A 21,735-nucleotide genomic window follows, 5' to 3' on the forward strand; every position below is an offset into this window, starting at 1 on the left:
AAACACCAAAAAGGGTGTTTTGTAAGTGATGGGATCTTTTCTCACACAGGGGCGTCTCACAGGCATATCCACCATGTATTGGGTACATCAATATGGGATATATATATTCCCAAATGCATGGTAGGATGTACGTGTGAAGTTGGTGTGAGGCGCCCTATGTGAGGAGCAGATCCTCTTTTTGTAAGATCACACCTTTCCCATTTCTAAAACATGATCTAAGAAAATGTTGTTCGGAAAAACAATTAACCATATAGCAAGCATTTTCTCATAAAATGAATTTCTGATGTAACACTAATATTGCACCGTTTCTTGAAAAAAAGGGCATCGATCCCAAACACCTACTATATCCTAGAATTTCTAGTTTAGCCCATCAGTTGGTCAAGTGGACCAAAAGTTCATCTCAAGACTACTCTTATTTTGAGCACTCACCTCTGGATGCTCTTGTACAAAATTTTATCTGGTTTAAGTTCATCTAATTTAAAACCTTTATCTATCAATAGAAAGAAAAGCTACATTAACAGCAGTAGCAAAGACAATAATACTAATTTGATTAACTATGACAACACCACCAAAAACAAGAACTAAAAAGAAAAGGTATAAGTGCATTAACTGTTATAACAACAACAAAAATAAAAACAACCGGAAAAGAACAGCAGGAACGACAACAAACAACTTCATAAATAACAATGCTAGAATAATGCTAGAATAAGTAGTGTCTCCTCCTTTTGAGATACGATTGACTCAAAGCCTGACTGAGAACTAATAGAAAAGATGTGGGTTAAAAAGTACTGGATCAGACAGGATATTACTGGGTCCTGCTCCATTTTGATTTCCCTGTCTCTTATTCTTAGCCCTCGAATTACCTAACATTGACCGTTCATCTTCAACAATGACGACATTCGAACGCTTCTCATCATCAGGCTTGTATACCAAATGCACCCCACACATCTTCACCTTGTGCGCTTGTGTAGCATGCACAATAACCCTTACTTGATCCCCACCTTCCAACCATTTCCCCATGTCAGGATGTGCTCTATGCCTCACCCACATGTTGTTTTTACAACTGTTTTTACCGTGAATTTGACTGCCCATTAGTAGCCAATGAACACCTTTCGTTATATTAATGATATAAGCATAATGAGCAATGCTGAATATGCAGGTCTTGTCGTATCCGGCATAAACAGCGCACAAAGTGAGCCCTCGGACCTTACAACCCAATACTAGAGGCACCTCAAATGACACTTCAGAACCTAGGGTTCGACATGTAAACCAATCAGGAACCTCACTCCCAGCAAGTATGGCGTTAAATCCACTACATTCATCTTTTGCCCCCTGTACCATGTACCATATATAATTTGAGATGAGTAGATAGATAGATAGATAGAAAGATAGAGAGAGAGAGAGAGAGAGAGACCTGGAGAAGATTTAGGAAACTCTTCATAAAGGTATATGAATTTTTGCACCTATCCATGTGAATTTCTTGAATGGGTTCCTTCCTTTGTGGGTTCTCAATCTCAGCTAACTTGTGGCAATCTGTAAGTATCAGGAGTGATAGGTTCTGTAAGTTTGAGAGATTTGGTAATCTTTCCATTTTTGTGCAACCACTAGCATATATTCTTTCCAGACTTGATGGAAGTTCTGGGATTGATTTAAGTCTTTTGCAGTCTTGTAGCAGAAGTTCCTTAAGTTGAGAAAGGCCACGGATGCTGCTTGGCAAATTACAAACACTGGTTTGGCTTATATCTAATCCTTCCAAAGAAGATAAGCTCCAAAGATTAGAAAATTCTTTCAATGATGTGCAGCCACCAGTGTGCAAGTAGTCTAAATTTGATGGAAGTTCTGGAAGTGCTTCAAGCCTCGTGCAGTCACCCAACCAGAGATTCTTGAGCTTAGAAAGTTGACTGATGGTGTTTGGTAGACTGCAAAAATGGCTGCCGCAGAGATCCAAATATTCTAATGACAGCAAGCTCCCAATCTCACTAGGGGGACCTTCTAATAGATTACAATATCTAATTTTGAGAGATTTTAATGACCGTAGACCGGATAATGAAGCTGGTAGTAGGCCAATTGAGTCGGGAGTTTTTCTCAGAGATTCTGGTGGTTCCTTGATTCCCTTGATAGATAAAGTTTTTAGGTTCTCCAACTGTACAATAGAATTGGGTAGCTGTTCTATAGAAGTTTCTTCCAAAGAAAGGTTCGTTAGTGATTCCATACTCCCCAATTTTTCTGGCAACATCTTGAGACTAGAGCATCCAGAGAGAATAAGATTTTTCAGAGATTTCACGTTACAAATGCTTTCAGGAAGAATCTCAAGACTTTTGCAATCTTTCAGATTGAAGACAATAAGTCCATGAAGATGTCCAATTGAATGGTGAACCTCAACTAAACTTGTACAACATTCAAGAATTAACCTCTCAAGATTTGGGAGACTTAAGAAATCCGGGGTTTTAACTAGGTCAGCAGAATGACTGAGATCAAGTATTTTCAAATTCTTGAGCAACTGTAGAAAGAAGCATTTTGAGTAAAAGAAAATCAGTTTCATTTTTATTAATTAACATTGATAAACACAGAAATTATGTTCCTGGGCATACCTTTTCTTCCTTCCAGACTTGTTTGATTTTACTGTATTGCATTTCCAGAGCAACAAGGTTATCCAGATGAAAATTAGTTGGTATAAATTCCAAAGAGAATCGGTTCCATCGAAGCCATCTTAACTTTCTGGAAATAAGTCCATAGTCCCCATTGATGTCCACATTATTGAGTTGAAGCAGTCTTAGCCTTTTCATATTTGCAAAGGCTTCTGTAACAAATTTCATTTCCATTGTTTCAGTGTTTTCTAGGATGAGGCCTTCAACATTTTCTGTTCCCTGAAAATAAACAAACAACATTGGAGATTTGAGAGATTCATAATAAGAAGAGATTCATAATAAGAAGAGATTCACATGTATATGTAATTTAACTCTTACCATCTTATTTTCCAAAATGTCACAGACATCTTTATGAGACCACAATCTACTGCGCTTCCCACAATCTTTTGGAGCTTCTTGAAGGACAATTTCCCTTCCCATGTCTCGAAGTAGAAAAGACATTCTTATCTCATCATTTTCATCGATTGTGATCAGAGATCTGTAAACAAGATCACTTATGCTAGCTTCTGAGGAGAAACCACAACCATCTAATATTTCAATTGCATAGTTCTTATTCATCCCAATGAAGAAGAATGCGATGTCAAGGAAGATTTCCTTATTTTCACGATCTAATGCGTCAAAGCTTATTCTAAGCTTTTGTTCAATTTCATCAGGCCGGATATTTCTCAACTTCTCCAATGAACTTATCCATTCAGATGTTCTTCTTTTGTCAATTAGAAAAGAACCGAAAACCTTTAGAGCTAATGGAAGTCCTCTTACATAACTTACTACATCTCTTGAGAGTTCCAAGTAACCTTCTTCAGGACAGTTTTTTCTGAAGGCATGCCAACTAAAGAGTTGCAGAGATTCATGAGGATCCAATTCTTTCACTGAATATATTTCATCTACTGGAACCAAATTTAGCAAATGCTCGTATCGAGTTGTTATGATGATTTTGCTTCCTTCTCCAAACCACTCATGCTTTCTGGCTAATGCCTCTAATTGGCTACTTTGATCCACCTCATCAAGAACAATAAGAACCTTTTTATTACAGAGTTTTTTCTGTATCACATCGATTCCTTCACCAGTGTCTCTTACACTTAGGTTCTCTTTTATTAGGATATCAGAAAGAAGATTTTCTTGTAAGCGAGCTAGACCATTGATTTGTTCAGATTTTTTTCCAACATTACTAAGAAAGCTGCTGCCTTCGAATTCTTGACAGAGGCGATTATAGACAGCCTTAGCGATGGTTGTCTTCCCTATTCCGGCCATACCACATATCCCTACAAAGCGGACATCATTTGAGCAGGTACCTAACATTGAGAAAATTTCTTTTACTCTGGAATCCATTCCAACTGGATAAACAGCAACATTCAAAGGCTTTTTGCTCATCCTTGTCAGAACATTTTCAACAATCCTCTGGATAAACTTTTCTTGATCCCTGCCATTTATGTTAATTTCCAATGTAACAAAAATAGAAGAATAAACACAAATGGGTTATAATAGGCCTTAAAGAAAAAACACAAATTTATGCATATATAACATTTTTACCAAGGAAATTAATTTAACATCTTTTTTAGATAATTTTCCAAAACTATTGGGGAATGGTTGGGGAAGATCTCTGTGGATTGATTAAAGATTTTTCAAGAGTGGAAGTTTTGTAAAGGAGATAAATTGCACATATTTACCACGCATGCCGTATATAGTGAGGTTGAAAAGCCAACACAAATCTGGCCAATAACCTTGTGCCATGTTATATATAAATTTATAGCAAAATGCTTAATTAAAGACAGATTTCTAGAAGATATAAATAAAATATCATTTTAGAAATGAACCAAGACTCAGGCTTTGAGCAGGGGGTTGATGATATTGACATCCTGATATACTTTGATGTTGCTTGCAAGAATGGACATGGGGCGGCTGTAGAAAAGCAATGTGTGGAGGCTTTCTGTTGATGAGAGTGGTGTCATCTCTCCCAGCGATTGAAACAGAACCAGTGGAAGCATTGTCCCTTCTTTTGGCTCTCAAACATTAGGTTAATTGTATTTGGAGACCTAGGCCAGCCGTTTATGATTGCCAACATATACAGTTTTTTTTTCTTTTTTTTTTTTTTTAAGAATGGAAATGAGTAATATAGGGCACTTGTTAGTTTGAAATGAATTTATTTTTCAGAAAAAAATGTATTTGATTCATAGTTTTTAACTATTACTCTTTTGGAAAGTCTACTACTACTTTTGGAAGGCCTACTATGGAGGGATTTAAACAATGTTTACATACCAATTTAACGATGGAATGGATAATAGCCTGTGCATTTTATATAACGAAAAGGAGACTCTCAACCATCTCATGCTCTCTTGTCATTTTGCACAAGGGATATGGTTGTTCTTACATTTGGGGATAAATCCCCATAACTGCAAGGAATGAAATCATGCATGAAATAGTAAAAGAATGGCAGAAAACTAAATTATAGTTTCTATAAAAAATGCCACAAATATTTGTTTATTGTTTTGAGATTAATTTGTGATGCTCAAAACAAGAGATTTTTTTTTTAAATTAAAAACAAGCCCGAAAGAGATTTTACAGGAATGGAGTAAATACACCAAGTGGTGCATGACTCAGTAGGTACATTAACCCAGCAGAGATGTGGATTTGAGTCCCGCCACCCGTTAGCACCAAAGTTGAATTATTACTGTGATGCATTAAAAAATGGGAGTAAGGTGTTGCGGATGGCTAGATTTGGACAAATGGTGGGTTAGAATTTTTGGTTCGCTGCCGAATGTGTAATGTTCCACATTCTTCAAAGACATCATATACGTTTTAAGGGGATTGATAAGGGTGGATAAGAAGAACGCTAATTGGGAAAGTTTGGACTTGCAACTAGGGGAGTTTGTTGTTTGAAATTTCTAATTAAACTAGTAGAGGTGGTTGTGAAGGGTGCTTGCATTTGCTAAGGGTGAAGGTAGAAAGTAGTGAAACCTGGTGTAAGGTGTCGGTGGAAAAAGTAGATTGTGATCCCTGTTTTGATCCTCAACAGAGTGCTAAGACAAATACTCAGAATGGTAAACTCTGCAGGCTGAGAATTTTTGAGAGGGCGAGAAGTTGTGCTCTTCGATCATGCCCAAAGGAGACGTAGGAAGAGGGTAAACAAAAGTTGAGGCGTTTGATAGGTTTTGTCTTCTATTTCAACGGGGAGAGACGGTGATTTTGGCTGGCTCAGATTTTCTACCCATGAATTGTTCCTACATCCCAACCCACTGGTAATTATAGCAGCACATTGGGAACAATTTGTGGGTAGTAGATCTAGAGTGGTTTTGGCTAGGGGTTGCTTCAGTGGTGAGGGTGGAGGGGTGCCTTGGTACTTGTAACTAATGACGGTTGGTCCTAGTTTAGGTGAAGAAGGCAATGTCATGTTTCAATTTTCAATTTCAAACTTGTATTAGTCATTGATGGGGTCTGAATTTAGGGGTGTTCACTGGTCAGTTTGCTTTGGTTGAAAGGCTAGTCGAACCTATCTGGTAGCGATGGTTGAAAGGTCAGTTTAGTTTGTTTTGGTGGGGGCAGGGATAGGGGTGGGGATTAATAGGTATCCCCCACTTGGGTTGGGGAACCTATATTAATTTATTTTTTAAATTTTAAAATGTTATTTATATTTTAAAATTTTTATTTATTTTAAGTAAATTTATTTTTCAAGTCCCCATGAGGAACCTATTTCCATTGACGATCTGGGATGGAGGATAACTTTTATTGTTGATGAGAATCAAGGTCGGGGACAGGGAATATATGATCCCCGTCCTAAATCCACCTTATTGTCATTCCGATTACCTGGTCGGTTTGGGGAATTAGTCACTTGAAACCGATTAACCATTAGTGAAAATTGACCAATTTGGATTCTATCAGTTTGGGTAGATTTTGATTTGGTCAATTGGTTCAAAAGATTTAAACTTAAAAAATTAAATTTAAATTAAAAAATATCAATGGTATTATTAAAAAAATTATGTTTAAAATTTAAATATATATGTCAAGTTGAGTAAGTTTTGATTGATTTGCACAAGGCCAAACCAAAATGATCCGACCTCTTGGGTCATTATAAATGGTTGAACCGAACCTAACCAAAATTTCTAAAAATCCAACCAACTTGGGTTGAATTGGGTCAGATTGGTCAGTTTTATTGGTTTAATGAACAACCCTATGTCTGATAAATTTTCAAGTAAACATGAAGGGTTCAAGGTGGGTTTATTAAATAATCCAATAGGTAACCCATTGAGCTTCAAAGTATTGGCTAGGACTGAGCACATGGATTGGTTCTACCTAGAACCGATTGAAATTGACCTCGAACCAACTCTTCGGTAGGATATAGTTCCAAAATCTTGGAACTAACTCTCATCATGTTGGTTCCAGGGTCTAGGGCTTTAACCTACCGAAACCGGCCTTCGTTGGGCTTGGTGGAACCAGCTTGGGTGTAATCTAAAGTTTGAATGTGGGTTTTAACAATCAATTATGTTTTCATTATGACGTATTATTTGGATTGATTGTAGATTATATTCTATTTGCCTTGGAACTGAAACAAATTGACCCATCTTCATCCCTAATGTTAGGTTAATTGCAGTTGTTAGTGGGCTTTGACATTTAAAAACCCAAGCTTTGGTGCCCCTCTCAAACATTTGGGACTTTAGTTGGGAGGCTTTAAAGAGAAAAACATTCACATTGTAGAAGGCATCTTAGTTCTTTATTTTATATATTTATTTTTTTTTTGTGAATAAGGTACAGCTATATAACAAAATTTTTGAGGAATAAGAACTAACCAAACATGCATCTATATATGTATAGCAAGACGGTCCACGTCACCATGCCTCTCCTTTCTCTAAATTCCCTTCCTAATTTTCTGTTTTTTTGAATTTTAATTTTTTTTAATTCCACATAATTACCATTAAACCAATAAGTAAATAACATACACTAAACTATTTCTAACAACCATAATGAAAGGGGGAATTGCTTTTCTAATGTTTAGCCAAGTGGCACCACTTTCCCCCATTTTCTCATAAATTGTCTCTCACTCCTATTTATCTCTCAAATTATCTCTAATTTAGTACTATTTCTAATTCCTATTTATCATCTTCCCCACTTTTTACCTACATCTATCTAAAGACAGTTTCAATTAAAATTTTTTAGAATTATTTAAATATTATAACGAAATTATATACTAACTTTAAAATATTTATTCAAAACACAAAAATTAATTATAATAGATTTTAGAATATTCATATTATCAATAATTCTATATTTTTACAAAATTCATAATGAAATTAGGTAGTAAGAATATAAATTAAAATTTTATGAATTATTCAAACTAAATGTTATACAAACAATAAAAATTAATATTAAAACATAAAAAATATTTAAATATGTCAGAAACTAAATATATTAAATAACAAAACATTAAAAATAGCTAAATAATTATATGAAAAAATATTTAATATTACGTAATAACTTTTAAAATAAATAAAATTCCAATTTTAACATGACTAAATTTTAAATAGTTAAAATAACGAAATTATGTAATAAAATTCATTTTAATAATAATTTTACATTTTACAAAATTAATAACAAATTATGTAATAATAGTACTAATTATAATTTTATGTATTATTAAATACAATAAATAATTAATATCTTAAAATTGTAAATAAAATATTATTTAAATAATTAAATAATAATGTAAGTAACTAATTTCACTTATAACAATCAATAATTATAGAAAATAAGTTTCAAAGTATTTATATTTCTTAGTAATAATTTTTCAATAAGAGTGTACATTCATTATTTATTTATATATACTAAATTTAATATTTATTGTATTTTTAGTAATTATTTATTGTAATTTTTGATAAACGTGTTTTCAATAATTATTTATAAATCTATTTATGTTTTCTTATTTAACAGAAAATTGTCAATAATTATTGGAGATTAAACAACTATTATTTAACTTTTGAAATTTAATTTATTAGAGATTAAACTATTATTTGATACTTCACTATTTATTACCTAATGTAATATATTTTCAATATTTATTGTATTTTTGTGATTATTGTATTTTTATTAGATACCTGTTGTATCTTCATTATAAATTTATTTTCAACAATTGTGTATTTTTCTATAAATTTTCAATAATTGTTGGAGATTAAACAATTGTTATTTATTAGAGATTAGAATAATAATTTAGTTGAAATTAAGAGTGTTCAAAGATCAGTTCAGTTTAGTTACATATTGTTTTGCCAACCAAATCAACTTGGTCACTTAAGGAGTTTATCACCCGAAACCAACTGACCATTAGAGAAACCTACCAACTCGGGTTGTATTGGTTTTGGTCTATTTTCCATTTAGTTTCTCTGTTCAAAAGATTTAAAATTAAAAAATAAATTTAAATTTAATAAATTATAGCGGTATTATATATATAAAATATTAATATATATATATATATCTATGGTTGGGTTGGTTTAGTTTTGGTCAATTTACAAATGGGATAACTAAAACTAACCTAACTTGGTCAGGTTGGAAAATTATCAATTTACAAATAGGCAAATCAATCCACTTGTCATTCTACTCTTTCAAAACTTCCTCCAAAATCCCCATTCTAATTTTCTAAATTTTTAAAACTATCTAATTGGGGAAGATTAAAATCACTTTGCTCCTAAAATTTCTCCCATTATATATCTTCTCTCTCATACTAATGAGAAAACTCTATCCCACTTATTTTAATAACTTTGGTAAATTCATTTAGAGATAATTAATTATGTAAATTATTTTTGGTAAATCTTATAATGAATTTTCACAAATTAATTTTGTCAAATTTGCTAAATTTTGGTATATTCTCAAAAGTCATTTCACTAAATTAATGTTGATTTATTTTGTTAAATTAAAGTTTAACCAAACGTTAATATTTTTTTCTAATTTATTAATGAATAATTTCTTAACTTTAGTGTCAATACCCAATTTTTGCTTGGTTCCTTCACCCTACCATTTTGTACTCTCCTCTTAGACCCCAAAAACTTGGAAACACAACCAGGTTAACTTGATACTTTCCAAAACCTGAAGTACCCTCATCTAACACAATCCACGGGATGAATGAGAACCTTGAGATCAATATCAACATTCGATCAGACATCATCCCATACTTGGAAAACTATAACTTAGTTACGCATCAACTTTCATAACTAAACTGTAAAGATCCACCGTTTATCATGCAAACTTCCTTTCTAACGGCCCTGATCTATGCGATATTCAAACTCCAACTCCTCAAAAATCAAATCTAACACACCCATCACCTCAAGATCACTAAGAAGCAATCAACTAGCGAATCCCACTACAAATCTACGATGATTAACCGCAAAAACACCAACATCTCGTTTTCATGGCCTTGAACGATTTGCCAAGATTGACCATATCTTTCTTAGATCAGAACTATCCGCGTAATGCCTCACCTTAATCCATGCCTACCCACCAAATTGTAGCTTGAAATTCCTTCGTTTAACACACCATTAAGCCTCGATCCTATTTCAACAAATCTTATTAATTAAAGCATACCATCCGACATCTCAACTTCATATGACTAATCGGACCTTACCACCTTGTTTAGAAACCCAAACAACCTAGAACGTCAAATTGCATAACCAAAGTCCTCCATTTGATCACTGAAAAATTAAGATTTCATTTTGGTCCCTCTTGTTGATTGAAAAACCACACTTTTGATCAAAGATCCATAGTTTCCATCAGATTCAGGACGATAAAAAATGCATACTTACCAAATTGTAGCTCAAAATTCCCTTATTTGACCCTTCATCAAACAAAGATCCTATTTTAGTAAATTTCATTAATTAAAGCTTACCATCTGTCATTCCAACTTCATGACCAATCAGACCTTACCATTGTATTTAGAGATAAAAAAAACCCAAGCACATCAAATTTCATGACCAAATACCTCCATTTGACCATTGAAAAAGTAAGATTCCATTTAGGGCCATTTTATTGATTGGAGAACCATAAGCTAAAACCATAATCTAAACTAAATCAGTCAACCTACACCTTTGATCAAAGATCCATCACTTCCATTAGATTTAAGATGTTCAAAAAGTCCCAACCTACCAAATTTTATCCCAAAATTTCCCCGTTTGACCCTTCATCAAACCAAGATTCTATTTCAATAAATCTCGTTGATCCGAACTTGTCATCCATAGATCTCAATCATCTCGGTCCTATTTGACCAATTAGACATCACCACTATATTCAAAGACCCAAAAAACCCTAGCATGTCAAATTCCGCATCCTAATTCATCTGTTTGACCATTAAAGTAGAAAGATACCATTTTTATACCCTTGATTAAATTACCAAATGAAATAGAGCCTAATAGACCCAAAAAGCCCAAAAACCCCTTGATATCCCTACTTAAAACCAAGAACACTTGGACTAATGAAATAGTTGGTCAAATTTATATTTTTTGCCACTGAAAACCCCAAATACGAGACTATCTTGATAGGCATGCCTTAAGCTCCTATTGACACAAAAAACCCATGAAAACAACCTCTAAATTGAAGAAAATGTTTCATCAAATAAGAAATCTTGACTAGGCATCTGTTTCTTTAAAGAACTTTTGCCTATTTTAGTGAAAAATTGCTATTGAATCCTAGGTACTATAGTTGGATGAGTTTCAAAACCTTTCTCCTCATTTTTCTCTATAAATAAAGGCCTAGCTCGAGCTTGAGGTGGGGGGGTAGTTTCCCAACTTATGTAATACACCATTCTACTTGAAATTCTGAAATCCTTGAAGCTAGCTCAAGCCTTAAATTTGTTTCACCTATTTTCCAGTCTTAACACCAGAAATGCTCAGCCCATCTTCGTAACTCGCTCAAGTTTTGTTTAAAGTATTTCTAGCTGCTGGAAAGTTTGTTTCAATGTCACACATGAGAGATTTGAAATCTGCATGAAACATCCAAGCATTCAATAGTTTCAAACCTCTTTGGAGGTCATCCAACCACTCTTTTGTTCAGTTCGACTACTGAAACACCATTGACAAGGTTACATACGAGAGGTAGCCTTGGAGAAGCATTGTTCTCTACTTCTTCTAGATTGAGTATAGAGGCAAAGAGGCAAGGGTCTTAGGAAAATTAGTACCTGAGACCCAATAACATCACCTCAAAGTCGGTCTCAAGAGAAGCTAAGAGCACGCTTCTCCAGATTTCATAACTTATAGCTATTGTATTTATCAGTTTTCCAAAATAAATTGAGCCCAAACAACTCCTGTATTGGATTGCTACAGCAGCTTAGAGAGAGGGGTGCCTAATACCTTCCCTCTCCCAATCCTTGGGACCCGAAATCACTAAATTGTGTGCCTTTTTCTTGGAGAACGGAATCACTATGAAAGACTTGAATTGAATTTTTCAAATCTTAAAACGAGGGCTCATTTTCTCTAAAAATGGGTGGCGACTCCATCTTTTTGAGCCAACCATGAGTATCCTAGAGCTCACATATAGGAAATTATTAATTTATTATTTTTTGTAATTTTGTTAATTTTGGGGAATTATTTGTTTATGAAAGTAAAGTAGTTTTGCTAATTTTGGTAAGTTTTGTACTTTAATTTTGGTATTATTTTATTTATATGGAAAATTAAATTTGTGAACGATTTTGTTGTATTTATTTTGGAAATTTTGTATATTAATTTTCCTAAAAATTTTAATTTTTGGTAATATTGGTAATTTTTGGTAGTTTAATTACTGTCATTTTGGTTATTTGGAAAATTAATTATGGCAATTTAAGTAAATTAGGTAATATTGGTAATTTTTGGTAGTTTAATTACTGTCATTTTGGTTATTTGGAAAATTAATTATGGCAATTTAAGTAAATTAGTTTTGGAAATTTTGTTAAATTTTGGTATATTCCCAAAATTTATTTTTCTTTATTTCTTAAATTAAGAATTAACCAAGGAATATTTTTTTTCTAATTTACGAATTTATTAATTTTTGTGAATTATTAATTTATGAAAGTGAAGTAATTTAGTTAGTTTTCATAATTTTTTGCATTAATTTACCTAAACATTTTAATTTTTTGTAAACAAATTTTGGTAATGTTCGTACTTTTGGTAGTTTAGTTATTGTAGTTTTGGTTATTTGGAAAGTTAATTATGGCTATTTAGTCAAAATGGTTTTGGAAATTTTGTTAAATTTTGGTATATTCCCAAAATTAATTTCACTAAGTAACTTTTTATTTATTTTGATATAAAAGTTAATCAAAGATTATTATTTTTCCTACTTTATGAATAAATAATTTTGGTAATTTTGGAAATAATAATTTATTAATTTTGGTGAATTATTAATTTCTGAACATAATGTAATTTTGATAATTTTGGTAAAATTTGTAAATTAATTTTGCTAATTTTGATGATTAATTTTGTTAAATGGGAAATTAAATTTATGATTCATTTTGTTATTTAAATTTTGATAATTTTGTATGTTAATTTCCTTAAAATTTAAATTTTTGATAAATAAATTTTCATAATGTTCGTAATTTTTGGTAAGTTAAATCACTTTTTATAATTTTGATAATTAGGTGAATCTAGTAATTAATGAATACAAAATTTAGTTGCTCTCATTACAATTTATTTTTTAATCAGTCAGCTACAAGGAATCATGGTTCTCGTACTCTTGTAAGAAAATTTTGGGTATAGAAAGTTTCATTTGATTAAAACTATTATTTAAAAAAATATATATATAAGAGACCTACCACGTCATCCATTTTCATCTAAAAACATTTAAGTTATCAAACTATTTATATAAAACATATCAATGAACTAAAGATATGTTATGATGTGCCCTTTATATACTAAAACAAGGAAGTCATCTTGCTTTTCCTTTACTTAAATTTTTAATTTTATTTTATTCATGTCTATTTTACAAACAACCAATAGATAAAGAAAGGGAGGACTGCTTTTCTAATGTCTAGCATGTGGAATCATTATCCCCTTTACTAGAGTCCTACACTCCTACTCTAATTTCCTTCTATTCTCTCCTCCATTTTTTCATAAAAAAATGATTTAAGAACCTTATCTCTAGAAAAGCACACCCATTATTCTCTCCTAAATTATCTCTATTTCCTATTTATCCTCTCACCCATTTTCTCATCTATATCTATTTAAAGAAAGCTTGAATTAAAAAGTTTAAGAATTATTTAAATATTAAAATGAAATTATATAATAATTTTGAAATATTTATAAAAATAGAAAAATAATTATAATAAATTTAATCATAATCAGGCTATTAATTATTATATATTTTTAAAAATTCATAACAAAATTATGTAATAACAATATAATATGAATTATAATTATATGGATTATTTAATTTAACAAGAAAATAATATTGTAAAATTATAAATACAAATTTCTTTAAATGCTATTTAAATAATAAATATTTTAAAAAATTAAAATTGAAAATATTATTTAAATACTTAAATAACAAAATACTAAAAATAGATAAATAATTATATAATATAATATATAAAATTAATTAAAAACTTTAAATAAATTGAATTTAAATACTAAAAAATAATTATAATAGATTTCACAACATTTGAACTAATAAAAATTTGATATTTTATGTTTATATATTTAATATTTTATATTATATAATCAAGAAATAAAATTAGGTAATAACAGTATAACTTAAAATTTTATGGAAATATAAAAAATTAATAACTAAATCGTATTGTAAATCTTATTTAAATAAAAAAGTAGATTAAATGACAAAGTTAAGTAACAAATTAAAATATATATTAAAAACACAAAAAATAATTATAATATATTTCATAGAATAAGATAAAACGATTATAAAAAAATAAATAATTCAATTTTTTTAAAATATTAATGAAATAATGAAAATATATTAAATAATCTAGAGGTATTGACCTTACAAATAAAAAATATGTTATAACATTCAAAAAATATTTTTAATAGATATTAAAAAATAAAATAATAATTACAGTTATTAATGTACTAATAATAAAAACATTATTTCACTTCTATCAATCAATAATTATAGAAAAACTAATATTTATTATAATAGTTTTAAAATCTTTATCTATATCTATTATATATTTATATATACTAAAATTAATATTTATTGTGTTTTCAGTAATTATTTATTGTATTTATATTTTCAATAATTATGTATAAATCTATTTCATTTTTTTAATTAATTGTAAATTTTCAATAATTATTAGATATTACACTATTTATTGATTAATCTAATATATTTTCAGTATTTATTATATTTTCGTATTCATTGTATTTTTATTATTTGAGTATTGTATTTTCAGTAATTATTTATTGTATATTTTATATTTATTTATAATAATTGTTTATTTTTATATAAATTTTTAATAGTATATAAAATATGAATAATTGTTAGTTTTTTAAAAAGTTGAAATATAAAAAAAATTTCTATTATGTGTCTTAACAAAGCCTGTGCACTCATGGTTCCCCACCAGTTTTAGTATAATGACTTATTGCTAGTCTTTTAAGTGAATGACTCATTATATAAGTAGGTTGGGAGCTCTAGGGTTGACTATTATGACCCTAAATATTTTGTTATATCACTATTTTTATTCACTAAACGTCAAAAAGATAAATCAATAATTAATATTTCAGCTGTTATCAAATCTCCCCTTGCATGCATTTATAAAACTTTATATTTTTAATTTCTCTTGCATTGTCAATTATTATTTTGCCTTTTTTGTATTACAACCGCTAATTATTAAAAATTCAAAAACAATTTAAATCCTAAATCAATTAAAACTTAAATAAAAAATACTAATGTTAATAAGGTATCACTATGAACAATTAATATTGAATTTGACAGGATCCCGTAGTTGCAACCCGTTACAATCTTCATATATATATCCTTCCATTTTGGATATTTGGAATGGAAGATTGGGACCAACATAGGATGGGCCACATCAAGGAGAGACTCGTAAAAATATCATGATATGATGAAATGACAACAAATTGATTGTATTTTCTTGTCATTTAAAAAAATTTCATCACATTAATTTTCACCACTGTTCAAACTATTGAAAACAGCCAACCTTTGTCGGTTGTCTCCTGATAATATCATAATAACCTACCTAAGTTTTAATTTCACAAAAACCTCGCCTGTAATATTGAAAAAATCTGTAGTTACCTCCCTCTTCTTATTGTATGGATGGAAAACCTTGGCTTAATGTACTAATTTTATATTAGCTAAGGGTTGATTCGTTGGTGTATTAGCTGATTTGTTTCAATGTTGATAAAAGAGGTCAGGAAAGTTAAATATTAATGGTGCATAGCACCAAATACAAAAAAAATGTATTAATTTTATGAAAGTACCCATTTTACCTTTATATTTATCAATTTAGATGAAAATTTATTAAAATACCTTAAAAATAAATTTTCACTTTTAACTTAAAAAATCTTGGAGTTAGAATTTTAATTATTCTATAAAAATGTTAAGTCTAGATAAGTTTAGAATAATATAGAAAGATGTCCCAAGGGTAATTTAATAACTTTGAAGTCTTAATTACTTGAATATTGATGCAAAGGGGGTAACTGCAGATTTTTGGTAAACTACAAGCCTACAACGAAGGTTTTTATATTATTTATATAAAATATAGAGAGAGAGCTGTCCTTGCTTTAATTCCAATGGCAACGTAGGGACACTCCTTCACGAATCTCCATTTTTAATAATTTTGAACTGTTTACATATTAATTTTGAACAGATCAGTGAAAAACTTGTTTAAGTTGTTGAAGTTAAAGGTAAGAAAGCATGTAGAACAAATGCATCCACAGAATTAAGTGATTAATTAACAAAAAAAAAAAAAAAAAGATTGTGAGTGAGAGCTGGGGAGTACTCGTTTTGTAGATTGAACCCAGCTAAATTGGAAGCATTGGTGAGAGCTTCTCGCCACGCTTTCAACTTCTCCTCTGTGAAGCGCTTGTCGTTTTCGTGCCTGGCAAAAGCATCCGCATAGCTCCCGCTTTGTTTCCTGATGTAGGACGGATCGATATCATAGAAAACAGGAAGAACGATCTGACCCATATTTTCTCTGCACTCCATGATCTTCAAGAGTTCGTCAAGGCACCATGAAGATGAAGCATAGTTCTTCGAGAAGACGATGATGGAAATGCCTGAGTCTTCGATTGCTTTCAGGAGTTCTGGTTTAATTTCTTCTCCTCTGCTGAGTTCGTAGTCTATGAAAACCTCGATCTTTCTTTGTTTTAAAGCCGTGTGTAGGCTCTCGGTGAAGGTCTTTCGGGTGTCATCTCCTCTGAAACTCAGAAAGACATCGTACGTCCATGGAGAAGTAGTGATGGAAGTGGGAGGTAAAGAAACTTCACTGGTTTTCATGGGTGAAGCCATTGAAATGCCAGAAGGAAAGCACAAGAGATAAAGAGAATGCAAATGCCTGTAGCTTATAGCTTATCGACGGTGAATTATAATAACCTGCTATACCGACAATAATAACAAAAATAATATAAAATAAGCATGGCCGCCAGAAAGGACAAATTATTAATAGTAGGATCCGTGTTCAAAGAATATCAATATACTGGCGCTCTGGTGGGTAGGGTTGTTAGGGTATGAACCAGAGCTCGCATCAGCTGTAAGCCTGTAGCCACTGTTACAGTCTCTGTCGGTATCCTTCAATTCTATAGAGGCAGATATACACAATAGGCTGAACTTATTAATATTGTAATTCCTAATCAATGGTGTTTAACAGTTCAAGGTAATAGTCCCCCAGGCCACGAAGTATCACCATATGATATCTCTCCTTGGCAGCCGACAATCATGGTGGGGGAGGACATCAAGCTTTTCTGTGTGCTTAGAACTTATTCCATGAACTAACTTTATAAATTTCCACCGCCATATTTGAATATATTTCTTATAGTCAGCTAATAACAGAACTTTGGAATCTTGGAAATTGAGTGATACAAGCATATATATTATCCTTCATTTTTCATTTTTTTTTTACCCCAAACTTTATTCCCTGTGGAGGGGTGGCCATTTTAAGATTTTACTAACCATTTTTAAAAAGCAGAAATAAAGATAAAACAGGCCCAACTTGCCCCATACCCAGAATATAAATTACTCTCCCTAAGACCCTCAACCCATCCCAGAATATAAATTAGCGAATCCAACATGACAAGAAGTTGTGAAAATCTTCAAAAAGGAGCTGCTGAAAGTCCCTTTGAACAGTCAAGGAAGAAAGTAAGGATTTTATCCCCCTAATGATATAAGTTGCTGCCCAAGGGATGCTGGCGCTACCTTTCATTATGTACACAAGAGTCTTATTGTCACTCTCAACTTCAATCTCTAATATGCTGTGGTCAAATCAACATTTTCGGCCATGAATTCAGCAACCATGACAGTTTTTTGGCCATACTAGTTATGAAATGATAAAAGGAAAGCATCCTGAGCATTTCCAACAACTCTACCTCCGCTTTGTCCAGGATTACCTCTACTAGCCCCATTCACACTGAACTTATAAAGAAAAACCTGTGAATACTTCCAGTCTTTCATCTTTTATCTTGATTGTTGAAAGGAAGGGAGGCTTCTTCCTTGCTAGAGAAGAAATGGACTACAGCGCAATAAAACTATTCTTTGAATGTGTGAAGGGGTGGCCTTCCGTAATACCAGGAGGCAATGAATCACTCAAAAGCTAAGCAGCAGTTTTTATAAATAATATTTTTTGATCTATAGCAAACAGAAAAATATATATTATCTTCCTCCAAGGCACAGGAGCATTTAAGACCCCAATGATGGGAGCTTATTGAGTAAAAAAACCCTCCTGTTACTCTCAGTCTGTATAAATTACATCAGCTCGGGATTGGGGTAAGGCGGACTTTAGGGCACGGTATAAATAATAGGGTTTTGCATGTATGTAAATATGGTCTCATTTTCTGAATTTTTTATTGGACAAATTATTCTTTATTCATTAAATTTATTAGGGATAAATGTGTGTATTTTAAGAAAGCACGATAATTAAGACAAACGATATTGTAAGAGTCACTGTTGAACCATAGGAGTCAATTATATGGATATACACTATCTTATCCTTCCATTAAAATTCATCCAATTAAAAAAAAATTACTCTCACTTTCACATAAACCATTGTAAGTGTAAATTTTCCTCCGGAACAAAATTTACAAACAGAAAAATTAATTATAAATATATGACAAGAAATAATGTTTAAAGGAAGAAATCTCAATCTGGCAGGTTATGTATTATTATAGGATTTTTAAAAGCATTTTCGATCTAATGAAATTGGACTTTGTAAGGGATTTTTCCAAGTCCCTTAAAGCTGTGACAAGTAGACAAGGTTTCATATTAGCCAAACCTTTAACCGGATGGCTCTTTAATGAAAATCAAGAAAAGCAGCCTTATTTATTTAATTATTTTAATTTATTTTTCTTCCTTGCTGGAGGACAGCTTGGATGAGTGAGTGTTGAGGTTGGTGGGTCGATCTTCAAGTAGCAAGAGATCAGAGTACCAAGGGGTTTGGACTTGGACTAGGCACTCTAATGCTTAAGTTAGCCGAGCTTAGTGAGCAAGAAAGCTAAGTGAGATTCAAAGAGATAGAAAGCATGTATGCACTAAATCGCGCATAAAGGCAAGGAGGTGCCTTTTTATAATCTTTGGGATCCATTATCTTTGGGACACATTCTACCAACATTGACGATGATCCTCATCCAGTCCCTTCGAAGTGGGTGGAATCAGGGTTATCCCTATCGACTGGATGACGTGTTGCCGTCTACTTTGGAATTGATAACTGTGCTAACCAGATAAGGACAGCTCATCATGTAGGTTAGTACCCCAAAGGTTTACTGGTTACTCAAGTCATTGTTTGCCTAGGTCAGGGAGGTCAAGCTAGCATATGAAGTCATTGACTTGCTCCCTGAGGTGATGTGCTACGTTTTACTGTGGAGTGACCCATTGGTCTTCATGTGACTTTATGTGATTGGACGGTTTGGGCTCTCCATGTGACTTTATGTGATTGGAAGTCTAGATCACCCCTCAGGTGATAGTCGAGGGGTTTCTCTTCAAGTGACAGAGGTCGGTGAAGTTCTTAAAGGTCAAAGGGAAGTCACAATGGTGATAGAATGAAATTGTACCTACAAGGGTTCTAATGGTATTCGAGTGAAGCTAAGCAATTGAGATACTATAGTACTCCAACTCCTTGACCATGAGGGGGTGAAGTGGGAACCTGAGCTCGGCCGCCAAGGCTTGCTCAAAGATGTAGAGCTCGTTCTTCTTGTGTTCCTAACGAATTTGGCCCTTGATAGGAAGGCACCACTATTACTGATTTGGGATTTTATATTGGGTTATGAGTTGCACCACCTCCTCAGGTGAAAGCTCGGTCAAGTTGAACTACGACCTATTTTTGGGTTGATAACGGGAGATCAAGGCCCCTTTTTGGAAACCTCGCTATTCATGAACAAAGCATCCTTCCTCGGTGTGAATAGCCTACTGCCCCTCTCCCTCAGACTTTCTAACAAACATAATTTAAGAAGTAAGGAAAAGGAAAAGGAAAAGAAAGAGAAGAGGACCCGCTAAAAGACTACAAGAAACAACCAACCTCAATGACCTTAACCAACTACGCCAAGCTTTCCAACCTTACTCGAAGCTTAGAAAAATATATGCAAATGGGACCTCCCACAGTCCCTTATTTATAGACGGAGAACCCAATCAATCAAATGTCGAGCTTGAATCAATCTGACAGATCAAAAGGGTGTGATGGTTCATCTTTCCAAGCCCAAAAATGAATTTAGCACATTTTTTTATGTCCACAAAGCCTAATTCCCATGTAACGTTTGCACATGCCTAATACATTACCAATTAGACTATCTAAAATGGGAAAATCGGTTCTATATTGAACCACGACCCGATGACCAACCAGCGTCAAAGTGCTAGGCCATAATCACCCAAGACTGAGCTATACTCTTCGATGAGCTTGGCACCTCAGGCTCGGGAGTGGGGGTAATTAATGGGGGTGATTTGTCCTTCAAATCACATAGAACCATGTAGTGAGCTTGAACTATTTAATAGCACCTCAACACCACATACAGGTAGGTCGCACCTAGTTAGACTAGCCCAAGCTAATTAACCCAACCTATTTCTTAATTGATGGAAGATTGGTAGGTCGCTCCATAGTAGAACAGAGAAGTTACCACGGGGAGCAAGCCAAGGGCTTCAGACACTAGTTTGACCTCCCCAACTTAGGTAGCCAATGACTTGAGTAGCCAGCCGACCTCTGGGGTACTAACCTACATGGCGGGTTGTCTTTATCTAGTTAGCACGCTTATGGATTCTAAAGTAGGCTATGACACATCATCCACTTGGGAGGGATAACCTCAGTTCTAGCTGATTTAGAGGGACTGGATGAGGATCATCACCAACACCGGTACAACGTGCCCCAAAGATAATGAACCGATAATGTTGTTTTAGAAGATGATCTTTTTGAAGATGAAGGCGAAGATGATGTTGTTTTAGAACACGCATCTGAAAGAAAAAAAAAAAAAAAAATTGCATGAGTGCTTGATCTCATTAGTACTTGAAGTTGGAGTTGCCTGTTCGATGGAGTCACCAAAAGAATGTAGACATGCATCAGTGATTCTCACCTCGAGGAACTACAATTTATCAAGAATGTATTTATATAGTTCTAAATGAATAGAACTAGGGCTTAAGGGTGTTTACGATTTGGTTAATCGAATCGTGGGGTTTTTTCTTGTATTGAATCAGTACTATTGGTTTTTGGAAAACTGATAACTAAAACTGAAACGAAATCAGTCGGTATAATCCCCATCTTTATACATGTCGGCATGGTGTCAAATGACAAACTGTAGGGCTTATGCTAAATGACTAGTTGAGCGCTGTTCTGCTGAATTTAGGGTCATTTACTAAAACATTTCTTAAGTTTCATGAATTTATTAAAATGTATCATATAGTTTGAATTTTATTAAAATACCCTCTGTAATTTGCAAATATGATCCTGCCCATGTCTAAAAAATGACTGTTTTGAATCTAATGCCCA

General features: G+C 32.6%; 1 protein-coding gene across 1 annotated transcript; it reads right to left on the minus strand.

Moving 5' to 3' along the window:
* Window positions 1-524: 524 nt before the first annotated feature.
* On the minus strand, window positions 525-17,127 carry LOC148852422 (TMV resistance protein N-like). Its single transcript, XM_088943040.1, has 5 exons — window positions 16,558-17,127; window positions 2,967-4,068; window positions 2,592-2,867; window positions 1,415-2,500; window positions 525-1,332 (listed from the first exon to the last, which is right to left on the minus strand). Exons 1-5 carry the CDS (start codon window positions 17,064-17,066, stop codon window positions 760-762), a joined length of 3,546 nt encoding a protein of 1,181 aa, XP_088799166.1. The 5' UTR covers window positions 17,067-17,127; the 3' UTR covers window positions 525-759.
* Between the last annotated feature and the right edge of the window lie 4,608 nt (window positions 17,128-21,735).

Source organism: Nelumbo lutea, chromosome 5 (assembly GCF_056320005.1).
Source record: "Nelumbo lutea isolate HS-2025 chromosome 5, American lotus-T2T, whole genome shotgun sequence".
Classification (NCBI taxonomy): Eukaryota; Viridiplantae; Streptophyta; class Magnoliopsida; order Proteales; family Nelumbonaceae; genus Nelumbo; species Nelumbo lutea.